Source organism: Leptonychotes weddellii, chromosome 14 (genome assembly GCF_054177405.1).
Source record: "Leptonychotes weddellii isolate Sample4059 chromosome 14, ASM5417740v2, whole genome shotgun sequence".
Lineage (NCBI taxonomy): Eukaryota > Metazoa > Chordata > Mammalia > Carnivora > Phocidae > Leptonychotes > Leptonychotes weddellii.
Window position 1 is genome coordinate 11,425,454 of NC_138382.1, and position 18,584 is coordinate 11,444,037.

The 18,584-nt window shown below is 41.1% G+C and overlaps 1 protein-coding gene across 6 annotated transcripts in view; it reads right to left on the reverse strand.

The window, feature by feature from the left end:
• Positions 1-17,630, reverse strand: part of TRPM3 (transient receptor potential cation channel subfamily M member 3) — a 535,004-nt gene extending 517,374 nt beyond the window's left edge. For all 6 annotated transcript variants that reach the window (XM_081802839.1, XM_081802841.1, XM_081802838.1 and 3 more), the window contains exon 1: positions 15,500-17,630. In XM_081802839.1, coding sequence (XP_081658965.1) covers positions 15,500-15,676 — 177 coding nt within the window. In that variant the 5' untranslated portion in view covers positions 15,677-17,630. The remainder of the gene's footprint in view (positions 1-15,499) is intronic.
• Positions 17,631-18,584: the final 954 nt, after the last annotated feature.

Below are 18,584 nucleotides of genomic sequence, written 5' to 3' on the forward strand. Positions count from 1 at the left end.
GGGGGGATGGGTTAGCCTGGTGGTGGGTATTGAGGAGGGCACGTTCTGCATGGAGCACTGGGTGTTATGCACAAACAATGAATCATGGAACACTACATCTAAAACTAATGATGTAATGTATGGGGATTAACATAAGAATAAAAAAACAAAAAAAAATAAAAACAAAATAAAGGCAAATCTTAAAAAAAAAAAAAAGGAATGCATCCTGTGGCTGCGAAACCATTCTGCATTAAGGCCTGACGAATCTGGGCTGGCCTCTGCATGTGCACAGCTGACGACAGGGGGCCGATCTACACAGCTCTTTGAGGTAGTGGGTGAGGGGGTGGTGGCATTGCAGTTCACCTTGAGCAGCCTCGACTGGGCAGACTGTTGAGCATGAGCTGTACCCCAGAGCAACATAAATACACCCCACACCCGCCACCCAAAGGAGGCCCACTTCTTGTCCCGGCATTCCCTTCACTCTTTGCGCTTCAGCTTCCCTCCATGCGCCAGACTCCCTAGGATGCCTCCCTGCCTTTGTTTATGCCACCCTACTTATCTGGAACATGCTTTCTATCTCAACTTTCCCTAGGGATCCCCTTCAATGCCTCGTTCTAGTAACTCCCCGGCTCTATTTGGTGCCCCTTATCTAGGCTCATCACATCTAGGCTCATCACTATGAAAACATCTATGAAGCCATAGGGTCATTTCCAATTTGCTTGTCTGTCTCCCTAACCCCATTATGACCTCCTTTTGATGGGGGCCTAGTATTTTTTTCATCCTTGAATTTCTAATACCTTTGGTAGTTTGACACAAAGCAATAGATGATTATAGAATAAATGTGTTAAGCATGGATAAATGGGGGAGAAAAGCTAATTTTGTATTCTTGTTTTGATATGTAAATTGCTGTACACTTAAAAACAAAATACTCACTCTAACAGCATTCAATCTGTATCAATTTTCCCCCTCAAAAGAATGTCCACAGAAACAGGAATACTCTGATTAAAACATTAATCTTTTACTGAATTCCTTTAAGTGTGGTTAATTTAAAAAAAATCCTAAAACTTTTCTCATATTCAGTTTACTATCCTATTGCTACTTCTAAACAATGTGTTGTTCTGCTTTCTTTTCTCAGGGATATAGATTTGGGATGGTGCCATTTTATTAAGCCAGAAGAGCTGACAGACCCCATTAAAAGTTCCATACAACCTTTTAGCAGTCATGAAACCATGAACAAGGGAGAACTCAAGGAGGCATTTGAGGGGACATAGGAGCCCATCAGGCCATCTTGCAGGGGCACTCGAAAAGCATTTCTTCTGGATTTCAATGTATTCCTCCAATGGAGGAGAGCTTACTGTTTTTCCAGGTTCGTTAAGCCTCTTTCTCAGAAATGCGGTTTATGGCACTCCAAAATCAGGTTCTATAGTTGGGAGTCCATCTCCTCCTGTTATATATTAGCAAAAGGTGCAGACTAGTTGGTTAGCTTCACTTGCAGAGTGAAATCTTTTAGTTTTAGATGAATTGCAGTACCTTTTAGGCCTGGGTGGCTTCCAGATTCATTAAGCTATTATGTATCTAGGGGATCCCTGCTAATTGAATTAGTGAAACATTGTGCCTACATCCATGCTAAAGAGAATCTGTTCCGGCCCCACATCACCTACTAGAAGAATGGGTCTAGGTGGCCATATATTTATCTGGTGATTCAATTTCCCTACCTACAGCTATGTAGGCAAGGGTGACTATCTGTCCAAACCTGAGTCAGTCAGATTCCATAGGAGAGTGAGAGAGACAACCTGGTGAGATATAAGGAATGCAACTGTAAGATCATGTAGTACAGAACACTATGGCAAGTCTTAGTAAAATACAGAGTAATAGAAAAAACTGGTCTACAAAGAAAAACACAAGTATAGAGTAGATGGGCAAGAGAAGCTGAAATGAGACTCCAGGGCCCCATACACAGAAGCCTGCCGTCCCGTGTTATCTGGCCTTATTTCCATTCCATTTGCTGAATATCTTAGAGATTAGCCTTAGAGAAAAAAAATTATCTAAGCTTGTGTGAGTGGATTTCTGTTACTAGCAAGCAAACTACATCTGAAAGAGCAATTTTAATATAACTATAATAATGACTTAGGTGATGGTTAATTTTTATCAACTTGTGTGTGCCACAGTGCCTAGAATATATATAGTTCAACATTATTCTGGATATTTTTGTGAAGGTGTTCTGGATGATAATTAATAACTTCAATCCGTGATCTTTCAGAAAAGCACAATGACCTTCATAATGTAAGTGGGCTTCATCTAACAGCTGAAGGCCTGAATGCAACAAAGGTTGACCTTCCCGCAAGGAAGAAGGAATTCTCTCGAAGACTGCCTTTGGACTTTGTCTGCAACACTGATTATTCCTGGATCTACAGCAGACAGCCGTTGGACTCAAAATGCCAGTCTCTCCTGAGTCTCCAGTTTGCCAGTCTCCACCATCAGAGATTTTGGACTTGCTGAGACTGCATAGTCACATGAGTCAGTTCCTTACAATCAGATTACTCTCCCTCCCTCTGCCTCGTATATATAGATATAGATATACATACTTATGCACACACATACACATCCTGTTGGCTCTATTTCTCTGGAGAACCCTTACTAATACAATGTGCAATAACTACAAATTGTAATTAGTTGCACATAAATAAATACGTATTCCCGAAGTCCAAATTATTACAAAAGACATCTTGAATTCTGTTCATCTGCACTGCACCATTTCTGTTTTATTAGATTGAAAAGAAGGGACTCAGATTTACTGAACACCAACTAGAGTGTATGCCCAAACCAATCACGTTGATTTCCAAACAAATAGAAGGCAGTATTTTTACTTAACTCACAACTAAGAAAACTAAGATTCAGAGAACTTTTGTATCTTGTCAATGATCATTCTGAGGCTATGCCATGTAATTCTTTTTGTTGTCAAGTACTTAAATGATTATTTGTTTGTATAACCAGTACAAAAGAAAACTCGATGGTCTAGTTGGGCCTCGGATGAAGAGAGAGTAATGGAGGGCAGATATAAGATGCAGAGGAGTGCAAAGGATGGAATTCTGAATTTGGAATCAGAAAAGCCCACTAGTATGTGGCTTAATCTTCCTGGGCTATATATATATATATTTTTTTTTTCAGCTAAAAAGGAGAATAATTGTTTACTATACTTTGCAGAGTTGCTGTGAATTTCAGTTCCTTTGATGTAAAGCAAGGTACTCTGCAAATTGAAAAGAACTTTACAAATGTTACATTTTAAAACCATTTCACTTTCCTTCTCTGTGCATTTCAATAGAGTTCGTGAAAAATGACATCTTTTGTAGGACTGGAGCATTCCTTTTTCTCAGAGCAATAGAAAACAAGGACCCCCTACAAACATTTGCTAAATGTGAGCTACATCGAGAGACAGCAAGCCCACCACACACCACTCCCCAATAAGCATTACGTTACGTTATTATACTTAATGAACCATTTACTCTCAGCTCTTTCAGGTATTAAGGTAGTTTTAAAATAACTAAGGACACACAATGACTTTCTCTCATCCCTACTTAATCTGAGCACATTAGACCTGTAAGGGACCTTAACTGTCACGTCGTGGTCGGCCAACTGCAGCCCACAAGCCAAGTACCGCCTGCTCTCTGTGTACAGCCAGTTAGCGAGGAAGAGTTTTACATTCAAAAACGGTTGAAAATAATAATAGTATTTTATGACATGTGACAATTATATGAAATTCAACTATCAGTCTTAGTCTGCTCAAGCTTCTGTAACAAAATACCACAGTCCGGGTGGCTTATAAAAAGCAGCAATGTGGGGTGCCTGGGTGGCTCAGTCAGTTAAGCATCTGCCTTCAGCTCAGGTTGTGATCCCGGGGTCCTGGGATCGAGCCCTGCATCAGGCTCCCTGCTCAGTGGGGAGCCTGCTTCTCCCTCTCCCTTTGCCTGCCGCTCTGCCTACTTGAGAAAGCATCTCTCTCTGTTTCTTTCTCTGTCAAATGAATAAAATCTTAAAAAAAAAAAAAAAAGGGGGCAGCAATGTATTGCTCACAGTTCTAGAGGGAAAAGTTCAAGATCAATTTAACAGCATGGTCAGGTGAGGGCCCTCTCTTAGGTCAGAGACTTCTTGTATCCTCACATGATGGAAGAGGCTAGGGAGCCTCTTTTACAAGTCACTAATCCCATTCATAAGGTTCCACCTTCAAGACTTAAGTACTTCCCAAAGTCCTCACCTACTAATATCATCACCTTTGGGGATCAGGATTTCAAAGCATGAATCTTCGCCATATGAACATTCAGACCATTGCACGGTGTTCCCAGTAAGCTGTATTGGAACATAGCTACATTTATTTATGTATTGTGTATGTCTGCTTTCTCAAGCTAAAATGGCAGAGTTGAAGAGCTGTGACAGAGACTCTATGACCTACAAAGCCATTTACAATGTGGCCTTTTATAGAAAAAGTTTGCCAACCATGATCTAACCCAATCTTGTCATTTTATAGATGAGAAAACTAAAGCATCGAAAGATAAAACTACTTATTCTCAGTAATTCAGCTAGCCTATTATTTAATGCAGAATCAAGGCTAAAATCCAGTTTTTCTGTCCATTTTTTTATCATGAATTTAATGACTGAAAAATTAGCTGTCATTATACTTATCTTTTTTAAGGCATTAATTTTATTTGAATATAGTTGACACACCAGGTTATATTAGTTTCAGGTGCACAACCTAGCTGTATGTTATGCTACTCATCTTTAAATTATATAGCTTCCTTGCGCTAATTATTCGATTTATCTTAAAATCTTTGATTGCTCACATGAACTTCATACAAAAAATTCACCTTGAAGTAAAATACTTTCATGTGTTCCCTGAAATGGATTTGCTATCTTATTATTCTTAAATAGTTCTAAGTAGAAGTTATTGTAGAACAAAATGATGATAAAAATTAAATATTTCACTTGATACATCAATCAAATGAAAATATGCTCTGCTTTTAAATTACAAAGAAATAATATATGGAACATTCAAACACTTTCAGACAAATTGGACACATTGAATTTTCTTACAAGAGATGATTGACAATAAGATTGAGAAAATAATTCCTTAGTCTTTCTATGTTTAGTGAATAGAACTCGACCAGTTAATTTCCCAAATGTAAGCTGAATTTCAGTCTTTTGTAAAATAAAAAAGAAAGGGTGTCTAAAGTTAAAGCATCCCCTTCACATCACCAGAAGGTCTCTATTGGGTATCCGGTGAAATCAATTACCTACCCAGCTCTTAATGTTTAAAACATTGGTTCTCAACTGGGGGTGATTTTTGTCCCCTGAAGGATAGTTGGCAATGTATGGAGATATATTTGGTTGTCACAATGGGATATGGGAGGAAGGTGCTCCTGGAATCTAGTGAATAAATTCAAACATATTGCTAAATATCCTACAATGCATAAGAGAGCCTCCACAGCGAAGATTTATCCAGGCCAAAATGTCGGTGGTGCCGTAGTTGAGGAACCCTGTTTTAAAGGGAAATCACTGGGCTAGCCCAAAGCACTCAACAATTACAAATTAAATCTCCAGAGCTTAAATATCAAGCCATCATTCATTCCTGAACCAGCACTACAGAGCAAATGTGTTTTTATGGGTGCCTGTATAATAGTTCATTCTTTTAAACATTTTTATTCATTTCTTTCTCCCAGCAAATAGATGGATAAGCATGGAGATGATGCAAAAAAAAAAAAAAAATTATTTACCTTCTTTCCAGCTACTTCTTTGTTGATCTTAACCAGCCAGTACTAGAATAATTTTTCTAATGATTCTGGTATCTTTCCTGAGAAATTTATTTTGACTTTGATTTATTTCTTCCCAGTAGGAAACTGATAAACTAAGACTTCTATTTTAATTCTCTCCATAATAGCTGATAAAGTAAAATAACTTAATGCTAACAGAAAAACAAATTCTAAGTCACATTTACCTTTAAATTGAAATGTCAAGATGCTTCAATAGGATTATATCTACATAGTTATCTCTCAACACTTGCAAAAGGCACATTTAAAGAAAGCAAGGGGCGGGCGCCTGGGTGGCTCAGTTGGTTAAGCGACTGCCTTCGGCTCAGGTCATGATCCTGGAGTCCCGGGATCGAGTCCCGCATCGGACTCCCTACTCAGCAGGGAGTCTGCTTCTCCCTCTGATCCTCCCCCTCTCTCATGCTCTCTCTCTCTGTCTCATTCTCTCTCTCAAATAAATAAATAAAACCTTTAAAAAAAAAAAGAAAAAGAAAGCAAGGGGCATCTAGGTGGCTCATTCAGTCAAGTGTGTGACTCTTGATTTCGGCTCAGGTCATAATCTCAGGGTCATATGATAGAGCCCTGCATTGGGCTCTGTGCTGGGTGTGGAGGCTGCTTAAGATTCTCTCCTTTTGCCCTTCCCCTCTCGATCACTCTCTCTCGCACTCGCACTCTCTCTCTCTCAAAAATATAAAAGAATGGCCCAGCAAGACAACTATGTAGTATTTCTCCTAATACTTTCTCTAATTCAACATTATTAAAAGTAATATGTTAAAGTCTCTTAGATCACAAAATTAAGGAATGCCCTTTCTCCAACATAATCAATAGATGAGGTAATTACAATCTCTCACTTTCTCTTTCAACAAATATTTTCAAAGCAGGTATCTGGTGCTATCTATTTACAGTTTCTTTCTTGAGTATGTAATTTTATTCTGCATCACTTTTACTGAGTATTAATTATTGGTTCAATTCCTTAACTAATCATCCAATTTGGGGAACATAGGAAGTATACCCACTCAAGCTCAAAGTTTTCTTTAATTAGACAAAAATGCCAAGACCCTGTAATAGCATTTGGTTCTTTTGCGTAATAACTTCAGAGAACTGCATCAAGAGCACAGTTATCTATTCGGACATTTACCTAGTCAAGCGTAATTCATCTAGCACTCAAAATATTCTAAACTCTTTGCCAAATGCACACACCAAATTGTCTAAAATGATTCTCATGAGGTGAAAGAACTAATATTACAACATGCTAAAAGCAAAGATAGAAATACTCACTGATTTTTATAGACATGCATAAAAGGAGAACCTAATCTGGTTTTGGGGATTCGGGGAAATTCTTCCTAAATTCATCCAGCTCACCTGAGTTCAGTATTAAAATATGGGTGGGAGTTAGGTAGGAGGCGTGACTCAGATTTCCCAGGCAGTGGAAATAGCTTGTGTAAAAAGCCCGGCTACAAGGAATTTCAAGGTTTGAGGAAGGAAAGACAAAATATAAAGGTAAAGAAGTAGGCAAAGGATTGATCACTGAGGTTGTTATATACCATACCCAGGAGGTTAGATTTTAGTCTACAGGAGAAAAGGAACCACTGAAGAATGTCAAATATGGCAGCATCCTACTCTTACTTGCATTTTAAGTGGACCATTCTGGTGACAGTAGGGAGGATCAATCTGAAGTAGACAACTATAGTATTTTGATCCAAGAATAAGAGACTGATCTTGGGAACTATGAACAGACAGAAGGAGTAGAGTAGACACATATTTACGAGGAAACCTGGCAGAACTAGTTGGCTGATTATGGAAGGGATGGGAGCCAACAAAGTAAAAGGCATAAGCCCAGGTTTTCTAGTTCAGACAACTTGGTGAATGGGTGATACTAATAAATGGGAGAAAGTATGGAGAAGCAGCAGATGCAAGGGAGCTTGAGTAATTCGGCAACGGCAGAATGATCAGGGCAAATATTAGACTTAGTGCTTTCTTTGCTGCAGAGTTTTTCTGCCTCCAAACCATGTACGTACATCATTTCTTTACGTAAACAAGAAAGAGGTTGATGTGCCATGCTTTACTTTTTTAAAGAGATTTCTTTTAGAGAGAGAGCATCTATGGGGGGTGGGGGGCGGGAGGGGCAGAGGAAGAGGGAGAGAGAGAGAGAATCCTCAAGCAGAGTCCCCACTGAGTGCATAGCCCAAAGCGGGCCTCGATCCCACAACCCCTGAGATCATGACCTGAGCCGAAATCAAGAGTCAGACGCTTAACCCACTGAGCCACCGAGGCGCCCCGCCATGTTTTCTTTTAATACAGGATACCACTTATCTACCATACATTTCTAGCACCTAAACTAGCTCCCTGCGTGATCCCTTAAGAGACAATTATGAAAGTTATCCAATACTCTGTGAGCACAGGGACTTTTAAGATACGGAAACATCATGGGCCTATATACACTTAGAGAGAGAGATTGTGTGTTCAGTTTTCAACAATAAAAATCAGATACTGAGGTGTGATCATGCCAGAGGCATAATAAACCAGTGCGTCTCTTTACTTAAGTGTCACACTTCAGAAGACATAGTCTCCAAATATTACAATGCATAAGGTTCATCTGTATTGCTTGTTTAAATGCAGATTCTCAAGGTCTTCCCAAGGGTTTATCTTAGTAGGTTTGGATGGAATCCCAAGAAACTGATTCTGTAACAGGGAGTCTTGGAGCACACTTTGAGAAACACTTCAAGGGTTCATTTGGTGCATACATCTTCCTCCAAGGCAATTTAATATAGAAGATGTTGCTGTTAAGAGATTTATAAATAGAATCAATTCCTTCCTTCCTTCCTTCCCACCTATTTATCCATCCATCCACTCTTGAAAAATCTGTAATTATTTGGGGGAGAAGAAGTAAAAGTTATCAGTGCTATCCCGAAACTCAATTCCTATGCACATGCCTCTGAAAATGGAAGTAGAGAGCAGCCACCGGTTGGTGAATTTCCAAGTGCTTTTAAAAATAAATTATGTGTGATAAACATACAAATTCAATATCCCCCTCCTAGAGATTTTGTTATGCCTGCCCCCACCGCACCATAGCAGTTTACTGTCTCTTTCTCATATGCTCAAGAGCCAAGAAAATTTTGTTCAGCTCAGCTCTCCTTATTTACTAATATTAGGCATCATTTAAGAAAAATTTCAAGTATAAAACGAATTTACATTTTGAATGTGTTTTTCCAAATGAAAGCCCAGAATGTTCTCTTCCTCCCCTCCCCATTCTGGTCCAGAATCTCTTCCTGCATTAGTTTTTGAAGGCTGTAGGGTAGAGTGGGCAAGAGTAGTTTGGAGCAACTCCACCACTGTAGACATTGGTTATGGCTGCTTTGGCCTTGGCCCCCAAGTAAACAGGACACTGCTCACTTGGTATAACCACCTTCCATTGGAATCAAAGGAACATGCACTTGAGTGACCTCTGCAATCCCAAGGGCACAGGTGAATGATAAAGGGGGCACAGATACGATATTGCAGAATTTTTACCCTACACACCATCTTTGGGAGCTCAGGTTCACAAATCTCCAGGTGAATTCAATAGAATAGAAACACCTGAAATTGTATGTCACATGACCGAGAACAACTCAGGGAAATAATATATAAACAAAACAGAGATAGAGGGACAGCCATTCCTCCAGATTATTTTGTCATCTACAAATCAAAACAGGGCAGCTGAACTCAATTTACTTCTTTACCTGTAAATGACCACTCATGATTAAATTTTGGAAACCTGAACTGGTTACTTAAAACCTTTTGCTCTCACTGTTTACTATCACAAAATCTGTTCTGCCCAGATGCCAGCATAAGAAAGGGCATTTAATCTAGTTTCCCTCCAGCTCAGCTGAATCTATGTCAGCTCTTCTCCATGTGTGGTCCTTCTAAGAGCTGTTCACATCACAATCACTGAAGAGCTCGTTAAAATGCAAATTCCCAGGCCCACCACCTACCTACTGAATAAGCACCCCTGGGGATGGCCTTGGATATCTGCTGGGGTCACAAGCTCCCAGGTGATTCCGAAGCATCTTCAGGATTCCACATACTTGCATTGTTTGTTTATTCTTCAATAAACATTTACTGAATACTTTTTTTTTTTTTGGTCAGCCAGAGCTTTTAAAACTCCTTTTCATGTCAGTAATAGAGAGGGAGAAAGGATAAGATCTAGTTGTCTGCAGATGAGCCTGGAGCCAGGTGATGTTACCGCAACAAGATGAGGGAGGGGAGGATGAAAATCCACTGCTGGAGAGGCACTGTTCTCTTCAGCTACCGGAAGTCCTACCTACAAAGGAAGGCAGAGCCCTTTCCCTTGAGACAGACCTTGCCCCGTATTACTGGGACTCCACAAGTCATCCCGGAGCCAGGTGGCCCTGCACTCAGACTCCCAGCCACATCCTCCCTCTTTCCCCAGCGACCACACACTTCCAGTCTTTTTTTCCATAACAGAGGGCACCAGAAGACAGAGCTCTCCAGAGACACAGGAGGGTTTCTTGTTGCCTCAGGAATTTCCGTCAGGCTGCCCGAGAACATTTCACAAAAAGGCAAGTCACATGGTGACTGCTCAGCAGCCTGAATCAAGCCACCATCTGAAACACACCGGACAGATTTTCTCTCTCCCGCGTTTCAGTTTGAGCACAATTTCTTTTCTTTTTTCTCTGCTTTCTCTCATTTTCTTAAAGGGAATCTGAGGCTGGCTTGCTGAGATGAAAAGACGCGTTTCCTTTATTAGAAGCCCTTAACATTTTTCCTGATAATACACTATGTTGGCCTACAAGCAATTGATTCTTCAAGGGTCTCATCTTTAAGGCACTTAGAATTGGCCCCTAAGATATTCCCTGACCTTGCTCGCCAAGGTTCACCGACACATCTAGATAGAACACATGTGTGTTTTCTCTCCCGTGGTGGAAACTTACCTGCTACTCACTAGCAGGTGGCTCAGGAGGGCCTCATGCTGGCAAAGCAAAAAACTTTGGTTTATTGACATTCCTCTATGTGCCACATAAAAATTTAGGATTTCAGATGTGAAAAGGAGATTTTGGAAGTCTTAAATTTAAAACATACATTGAAATGAATCTCAACCTAACTGTTTCCTACAAGTTCGAGACCATCAAAGGGAAGTCAGTTTCCGGAATGCCTGGCATCAACTGTAGAAGCAGACAGACTCAATTCATCTTGTCATGAGGATCTCACTATGCTTCAGGGACAGTATAATGGACACTGGTTACCATTACAAGGAATTATAGAAATAGAAAACCTTAGTAATTGAGCAGAATTTATGCTCATCTTGTAGCCTACCTTGATCACTACTCTCAATAATTCCCCTTTTGTTACCCAGTTCACTTTCATTAATCCTTTGGATAATAATAGGAAAGAGAGGAGAAAAGTGAGCTTTTTAACTAGATTCCAAAAAATTGGGAGTTTACTATGCATACAATCTAAAAAAATTAGAAGAGATATTCCTGATTGCATATTATTTACTTCAAAGAGTCCTGTGATCAAGTATTCACTGGGGCTCATACTCACCAATGACATGGAATTACTTCATTTTTTCCTCAATCCCCCTGGAATAACTGACATACCCTTTCCAACTCAAGAAAGAGAAACCACAAAATGAGAAGTTCTATCCTTCCTTCTCAAGACTTTTCTTTATTCTCAGACAGGGGGACCTCTAACCAACTAGCTACAAAGATCAAAACTCAGAACTTAGCCTAAATTCTTCCCTTCAGCACAATTAATCAAGTTAACAAAGCTCTGTTTATTTTACCTCCCTTCCTCCTGCCTTAGCCCACATCTTCATCAATTCTCTGGGCCTCCAATTTCACCTCTAAGCTTTCGATCCTACCATCTTCTACCCATTCTAGAGAGTACAGCCAGAGCAAACTATTTAATACCTGAATCTGGAAGTCACCTCCCTGCTAACATCCCTTTGATCGTACTCCATAGTTTTCAGGATAATTGTCAAACGTCTTAGCTTAGCGGCTAAGGCCCTATATGATTTTAAATGCTGCTGAATGTTCTAGTCCTCTTCTATTTGAATATCCAATCCAGTTGAACTATTTTTAGCCTCAAGAGATTATGTTCTTTCATACCCACAGAGGATGGTAGCCTTTACCACATGGAATCTTAGCAATGGATACAAGTCAAGACCTAACCTCTTCATTTTAAAGAGGACACCAAGTTAGAGAGGTTAAGTAATTTACCCAAGGTCACACAGGTGGTTAGGAACACAACAGAATTAGGATCCAGTGTTTAGATCTAACTCTCCAGAATATAATTTCTTTAATCTATTTTGACATTGCTCCAAGTACAAAATCAGACTCCTTCTCAGTATACAACTTGGAAAATCCTAAAATGATAGGTCTTGGTCTTGACAGACAAACTGGCTTAAATGTTTGTATCTAAAATCTGTTCAAAGTACAGAGCTTCCCCTTCCCTTAGTGCAACCCATTTTCAGAAGCCTTCTCTTCAGTAAGTCCACCGAGACTTCAATACAAACAAAGCTCTCCGCCCTAAAATTAACCTTCAAATTCATCATAAGTTACCAAAATAAAAATTTCCCAAATAAAACAATGGCAGAGGGCAGACCTAATAATGAATATGAAATATGCTAAGAACATTCTGTCACTGAAATAAACTTGACTTCTTGTGATTAGCAAGATGAAATCTTAAAACACTTAAGAATGAAGCAAAGGACAACTGAAGAGAAATAGTTTGGATAGGGTCCCATTTGAAATGTATCCGTTTGAAAACAGCCTCTGTCTTTTGGCTATCATTATCATGAGCCTGTCCAAAAATTCATTTTCGAGTGTTATTTCCAAATGCAATCTCAAATTCAAAATGGGAGTTGGTTGGCATGTTCAAAATTTGCTCTGAGATGGACAAAGCAACAAATGAGATGTTTTCAGAATGAATAATAAGTATATTCCAACATTCGTTCATTGAGTTTAATTCATGCTTCAGATGCCAGCCTTCCGCTTCTAATTCCTTAGTATCCTGTTTCTATTAGGAAATAGAGAAAACAGGATTATAAAGCCATTTCTAAATATTAACATGGTGCTGAAATAAGGTAGCCAAGAAACATACATTCTCAAGGAGAGGGCAGCAAGGGAAATTGGCTTGAGCCCAGTCTGTGAGAAATGGTGAGTGATCTGGGGTTAGCTAAATCTGACCATACCATCACACCCTCTACTGCATTACTGACAAGACAGAGCACTGGAAAAAAAAACATATCAGAAAGATGCTTGGAACGGGACCAAAAATTACCTGTTGAGTGGGAGAATTGGGTCTGTTAGCTTATGATTTCAATAGACTCAGGGATGCCCAGAGAAGCCATCCACTAAATTACCATGGTGGTGACAGTGTGGGAGAGGGAGAATAGGAGACTGGGAAGGGAGGGAGGGAAATAGGAAAGAACAGTAAGAATCACAGTTATTAAGTATTTAATTTATAAACTAAGCCAGGAAGAACACAGACCAAAAGATGCAAATGATTACTCAGGAACTTCCAATTTACTTGAAATATAAAAGCAGGGCAAGAATACGTAGGGATTAGCAAAGTAGATAAGACAGCAGTAATCCAAAGAGGGAAAAAACTACACGACATTCATATCCAGAATGTTGCTGATGTAAAACTGATACACAAAAGTAGCTTTCCTTTCTTTCTAAGTCTTGCTGAAAGAATCTGGTATCACTTTTTTTTTTAAAGAGTTTGAAATATGTTCACTATCTGAAGTTTCCTAGGACAGGTATGCTCTTTCAAAAATACAGATGTCATTTCCAAAGGAACTTCTCTAGTAAGACACATCCTGTCTTTCAATTATTGAGAGAATTGGAAGGACCCTCATCAGTATACTTTATTAGATGACTTGTTATAAAGCACCATGTTCAAAAAGCATGGTGGGCGTCAACTGAATACCAATCACAGTATTGGTGCAGTATTGACAGTAGTTTCCATTAAAAAAGACAACAGCTGTTCTCAGAATAAGTAATCTACTTCAAATAGATACTTCTCTGCTGGTTCTGTGACTAGGAAATGATGAATAACATTTTCCATTAAAAAAAAAAACTAGAGCATTAATGAATAATATATTGAGAGTGCTATGCACATACCTGCTAAGAACGTCATTATGTAAGTTAAAAAGGCTTATTCGGGGGGTAGGGGCAATGAATGACTTTAAGTGAAAAATGGTTCTCATTGCACATGGGATTGCTAGAGTCAATTTTCTCAGTCCTTGTTAGATTTGCCAAGACATCCTTTGCCCCAGACCCTTGATTCAATAGTGATGCTAGAGGAAAATTTACATTCATTTGTTTCGTTCCCTGGCCCCATTCTTTCGCATGCCCTATCACACACGTTCCTATACAGCGAAAACACTTCTATCCAAGGACACTTCTCTCCCACTCCTTATTCCCAAATTGGCTTTTCCTCCTCAATACTCTCTTAGGGAAGCAAACCATCGCCATGACAACAATATGATGGGGGTTTGAGCCGGACATGGGGCAGCCTTTGTCAAAGTTAACATGGGGTTTTAGTTGAACAGGATAAGGAAAACTCAGATACTGGGTAATGCTCTCTTGTGAGGAGCCACTTAGCTGTGCAACTAATTGTCCACATCAAACTTAAACCAACCAAACCAGAGCCTCAGGAAAAAAAAAAAAAAATGCTGCAAGTGTCATTTATTCAGGACTAATTCTTTAATCCTTCACTATGGTCAATTAGGCTCAATATCCAGTGGTCATTAAATCACAGTATCATATTAATATGGAAAAGAGAATAAAGAACTTTGCTTTGCCTTTTTAACTTCACATGGATGTGGGACATCCAGAGATACGTACTTTTCCCAAAAAAGTGTTACCACATTCTCTTCTCTAGGAAAAAATACTTGTTTTCTGCACCTTTTAAATTTTATGTCTATTTTCTTCCCCACTAGACAGATGATGAAGGTGAATTATTATGGAGTTGTGGGGACTTTTTCAGTATCTTTAATGTATTTGCTTCTAAAAGAGGAGTGCTGCAAACACAAGGTGACAATTCTAAGCTCAGGTGTAGTACCATTCTTTTGTGTAACTCCGAGCCGGAGCTCAAGGCATACGTTCAATATATATTTAACAACACTTTCCCACTACTGGCTTCACTTAGGAGACTAAAATTATCATGCCTTTCTAAAAACAAGGACACCAAAGAAGTCACAATCTGATGAGATTCATTCTTTGTCTTTACCTGAGTGACCACCTAAGGACACAGGGCTTTTAAAATAGTGAGGAGAATCCTTTGTTCTCTCAGGTTCCATTTAAAGGGAAAGTGGGTCGAAGGGCTTCCCCAGGGAGGGGGGAAAAAAAAAAAACCCGAAGAACCAAACACCCAGGAGTAAGAGATTTCACTCCCACTACGGTTCCCACCTTCCCAAAGAATTTAATGAATTCTATTTTAGGGATGTTTAGGGCGGGGGGCCGAGGGGAGCGAGCCCTCGGCAGCCCATTCTTGGCCACCATAATCTCATTCTCAAATGTGGCTCAGACCATCTCTCCTCCCTGACACCATGGGGTGGTGAGGGACCGCTGAGATCCTCTCCCAGCCTTGGGCAACAGAGCCAGCACCCTAAGCGTTTGTGCTCCCCAAAAGGTGTGTCCCAGCCCAAGTGCGAAGTTGGGTATTTAGACCTGAAAAGCACAATCAGAGCCATTCAAAGCAGCAAGTTACAGTACCTTAAGAAGTCTGACAGATGGGAGAAAGGCTGCGTGGCACAGCTTCCGGATGGTCCAGTTTAGGGGACGAGGAGCATCAGTTTGATTCATGACCCCTTCCAAATTCCACCGGGAAAACCAAAAACTGCAAACCTGAGCAATGCCTAGAAAATAAACGGTCCCCCACTGCCTTGGCATCCCATGGTCATCTCCACACCTGCAAATTCCATCACGGCAGAGGCTTCCTGGAACTTGGGAGATTAGTCAAGTGGCGTTGCCTGAGCCACGGAACCTTCTTAAGAAAGCCACCTCCCCTCTCCCTGCAGCCGTGCTCATGCATACCAAACGTGGCTGAATAGAGGCACAGTGCCGGCTGCTTCGGGGAGGGGATGCACGGTTTTGAGGGAGAAGGACAGCCTGCACGAACCAGCCTGTGGTCGCAGTCAGAGCAGCCTGCTCCGAATGCGCGCTCCCTCGCCGGCTCTCCTCCCAGGGAACGCAAGTCAGGCACTGCGGGAGCACCCGGGCCATTTGCTCTGTTCTCGCTTGCTTTGGGGAGGGGGGGAGCCAGGAGGAGAGCAAGAGGGAAAAATCAATAAAGCCAGAATGAGCAACTTGCACTTTCTTGCACAAAGCATCTTTGAGGGGCTGGAAACTGGCACAAGGGGAGGGGCTAGGACACAGAGGGAGAAAGGATGCCTCCAAATGATAAGATAAACACTCGCCTTTTGATTTATGTGACATAATAAGCGGAGAGCTGTTGTAAAATGGATCTACAGTCAAAGGGATCTCTGTCGTGTTCCGGGATTTTTATTGAATGGGATAGAAGGTCCTCGCCCTGGTATAGACATTATATAGATGACGGATAGGCGGACTGACAGAGAGAAGCGAACTAACACACAGCCACTGAGAGCGGCGAGTTATTCCTTTCATAGAAAGCAGTGCAAATTAACGTATGTTGGGCTTACCTTTTAGAAATGGCAGTTTCTAAACTGGGGCTTACATCTCCCTGGAAAGCCACTTGACACTCTTTCTCTGCAACAGAAATTTAACCCTCAAGGTGCCACATAGGATGCTTTCCATTAAAGATCGAGTTTCCTCAAGTGGGGATACCCGCCCCCATCATTTTCTAAGGACGGCTTTAAGAGTGAGAGAGAGAGTGGCTGAGTTAGCATGATTCCGGCACCTGTGGTGAAAGAGAGACTAAAGGAGAACTTTCCATCTGAAGGTAGAAACTGGATAATTTCACTTAAAGTGGTGAAGTTCTGGTGTTGGCAAGAGGAAGGTCAAGTCACAACCCAGTGTGAACTCCCGCCCCCCCGCCCCCCACCAGGCATCAGACCTTGGTGGGTGTAGTTGACCCTTGGCTGCCCAGGAGAATCCCCACATCCTTATAGCATTGCCATCTTCCCGATTTTTCCTAAGTCCCTCCCCATGACTACTCTGATTTTCCATTTCTAATGACCTCAAGGAGATTAGTAAATCCTAGCCCCACAGCTTACGCATTCCGAAGCAGAATCGAGAGAGGGGAGAGCAGATGTGACACGCTGGGACCCTGCTGTAATTCAGATTTAGGGACAACTTGAATCCTCCCTGGAGTGTAATAAATACCTGACACACTGCGTTACAACACTATTTCCCTCACGACGGTCCTGTGTGTGGGAGCTAAGGACACTTGCAGAAAATCTCATCTATTGGTGGAATCCAGACCACTGACTTGCCTTGTAGAAAATTCAGTGTCTGAGTCTCTTCTACTCAACAATTTCACTTTAAAAGATTCCCCCACACCGTTGGTTCATTTTCTGCCACTATTCTATTTCCACAAAAGATTAAGGATAGCTTTGAAATAATAACAGCTCACACGCATTGTGGTCAGCACTCTGAATGCATTACCAAAGTTCCTGTCAACAGCACCCTATCAAGGACATGCTATGGTCATATCCCCACTTCAAAGGACTTGAGAAATTAGTAACAGGCCTAAAATACATAACTAGTAAAACCAGAATTTAGATGGAAAACAGTCTATTAGACTACAAAGACAAGTGTTCTCTTCTTTCTTTCATAATTATGGGAAGCCAGCGCCTCAGTTTTCTGGTGATTCAACTATACAAGAGCTGAGCTAAAAGCCCTTGAAGAAGAAATGCTCCACATTTCTTCCAGATCATTGCTTTGCTGTGATGTTGATGCAGTAGTAAGCAACATAAATTCTAGAATCAGGCTGCATGGTTCCAATTCTAATTCCGACCCTGGCCTTGGGCAATCTGCTCACCTACTCTGGGCTTTAGAGTCTTCATCTGTAAACCGAGATACAAACAAAACCGCACACCTGAGGTTATTCTGAGGACTGAATGAGCGGCTATCAGCCAAGTACTCAGAACAGTGCCCGGCACAGACTGAGTCCCTTCCACCATGACTGATCCTCTAGGCAGCTTGTGTTGATGTTGAGGTAGGAGCCCGCTGATCATTTCCATTAACTGTGCACTTCTAGGACCGGATAATGAAGCTGAGCAAGGCAGATTAAACCTGGCTATTTCCTATGAGTTAACCGTGAGTTTCACAAATGGGGTAAAGAGGAAGGTGGGAGCCTATGGGGTCAGTATGGGTTTCCTCATGCTATACTGCAGGGTGGCGTTCGGCAGAATGCAAGATGTTGCCTTTAGTGAAGCTCCAAGGCTCCAGGCCCTCTGAGCTATTAAATGCCACACGGTGGTTCCCTTGTAGTTGTGAGAAGTCCGCCCCAAGAAAATGCTGAAACACGCAGTTGCCTCTCCCCTTGCCCCCTCACTGTTCCAAACTGTTAAAGGACCCCCACACAAATGCCAGCATCATTCTGAAAGCACACAGCCTTTGATCCTCCTAGCCCCTTTAATTTTCAGCGAATAACTTTAGTCAAAGAGAATAGTTAGGAACCCTGCAGAACAGCAAAGGAGGAGGACTCTCAGCTCTCTCTAATGGCAAATAGAGAGAAGCACAGAACCTCTGGAGAATTGCTTTGGAGACTACACCGCAAAGAGGTAGAGATCAAAGAGGGAAGGCAGTGCTAGAGAGGAGGGTTTTCTTCCATCATTGGAGTAGTTTGGGCCAGAATGGTCTCCTATCAAAACAT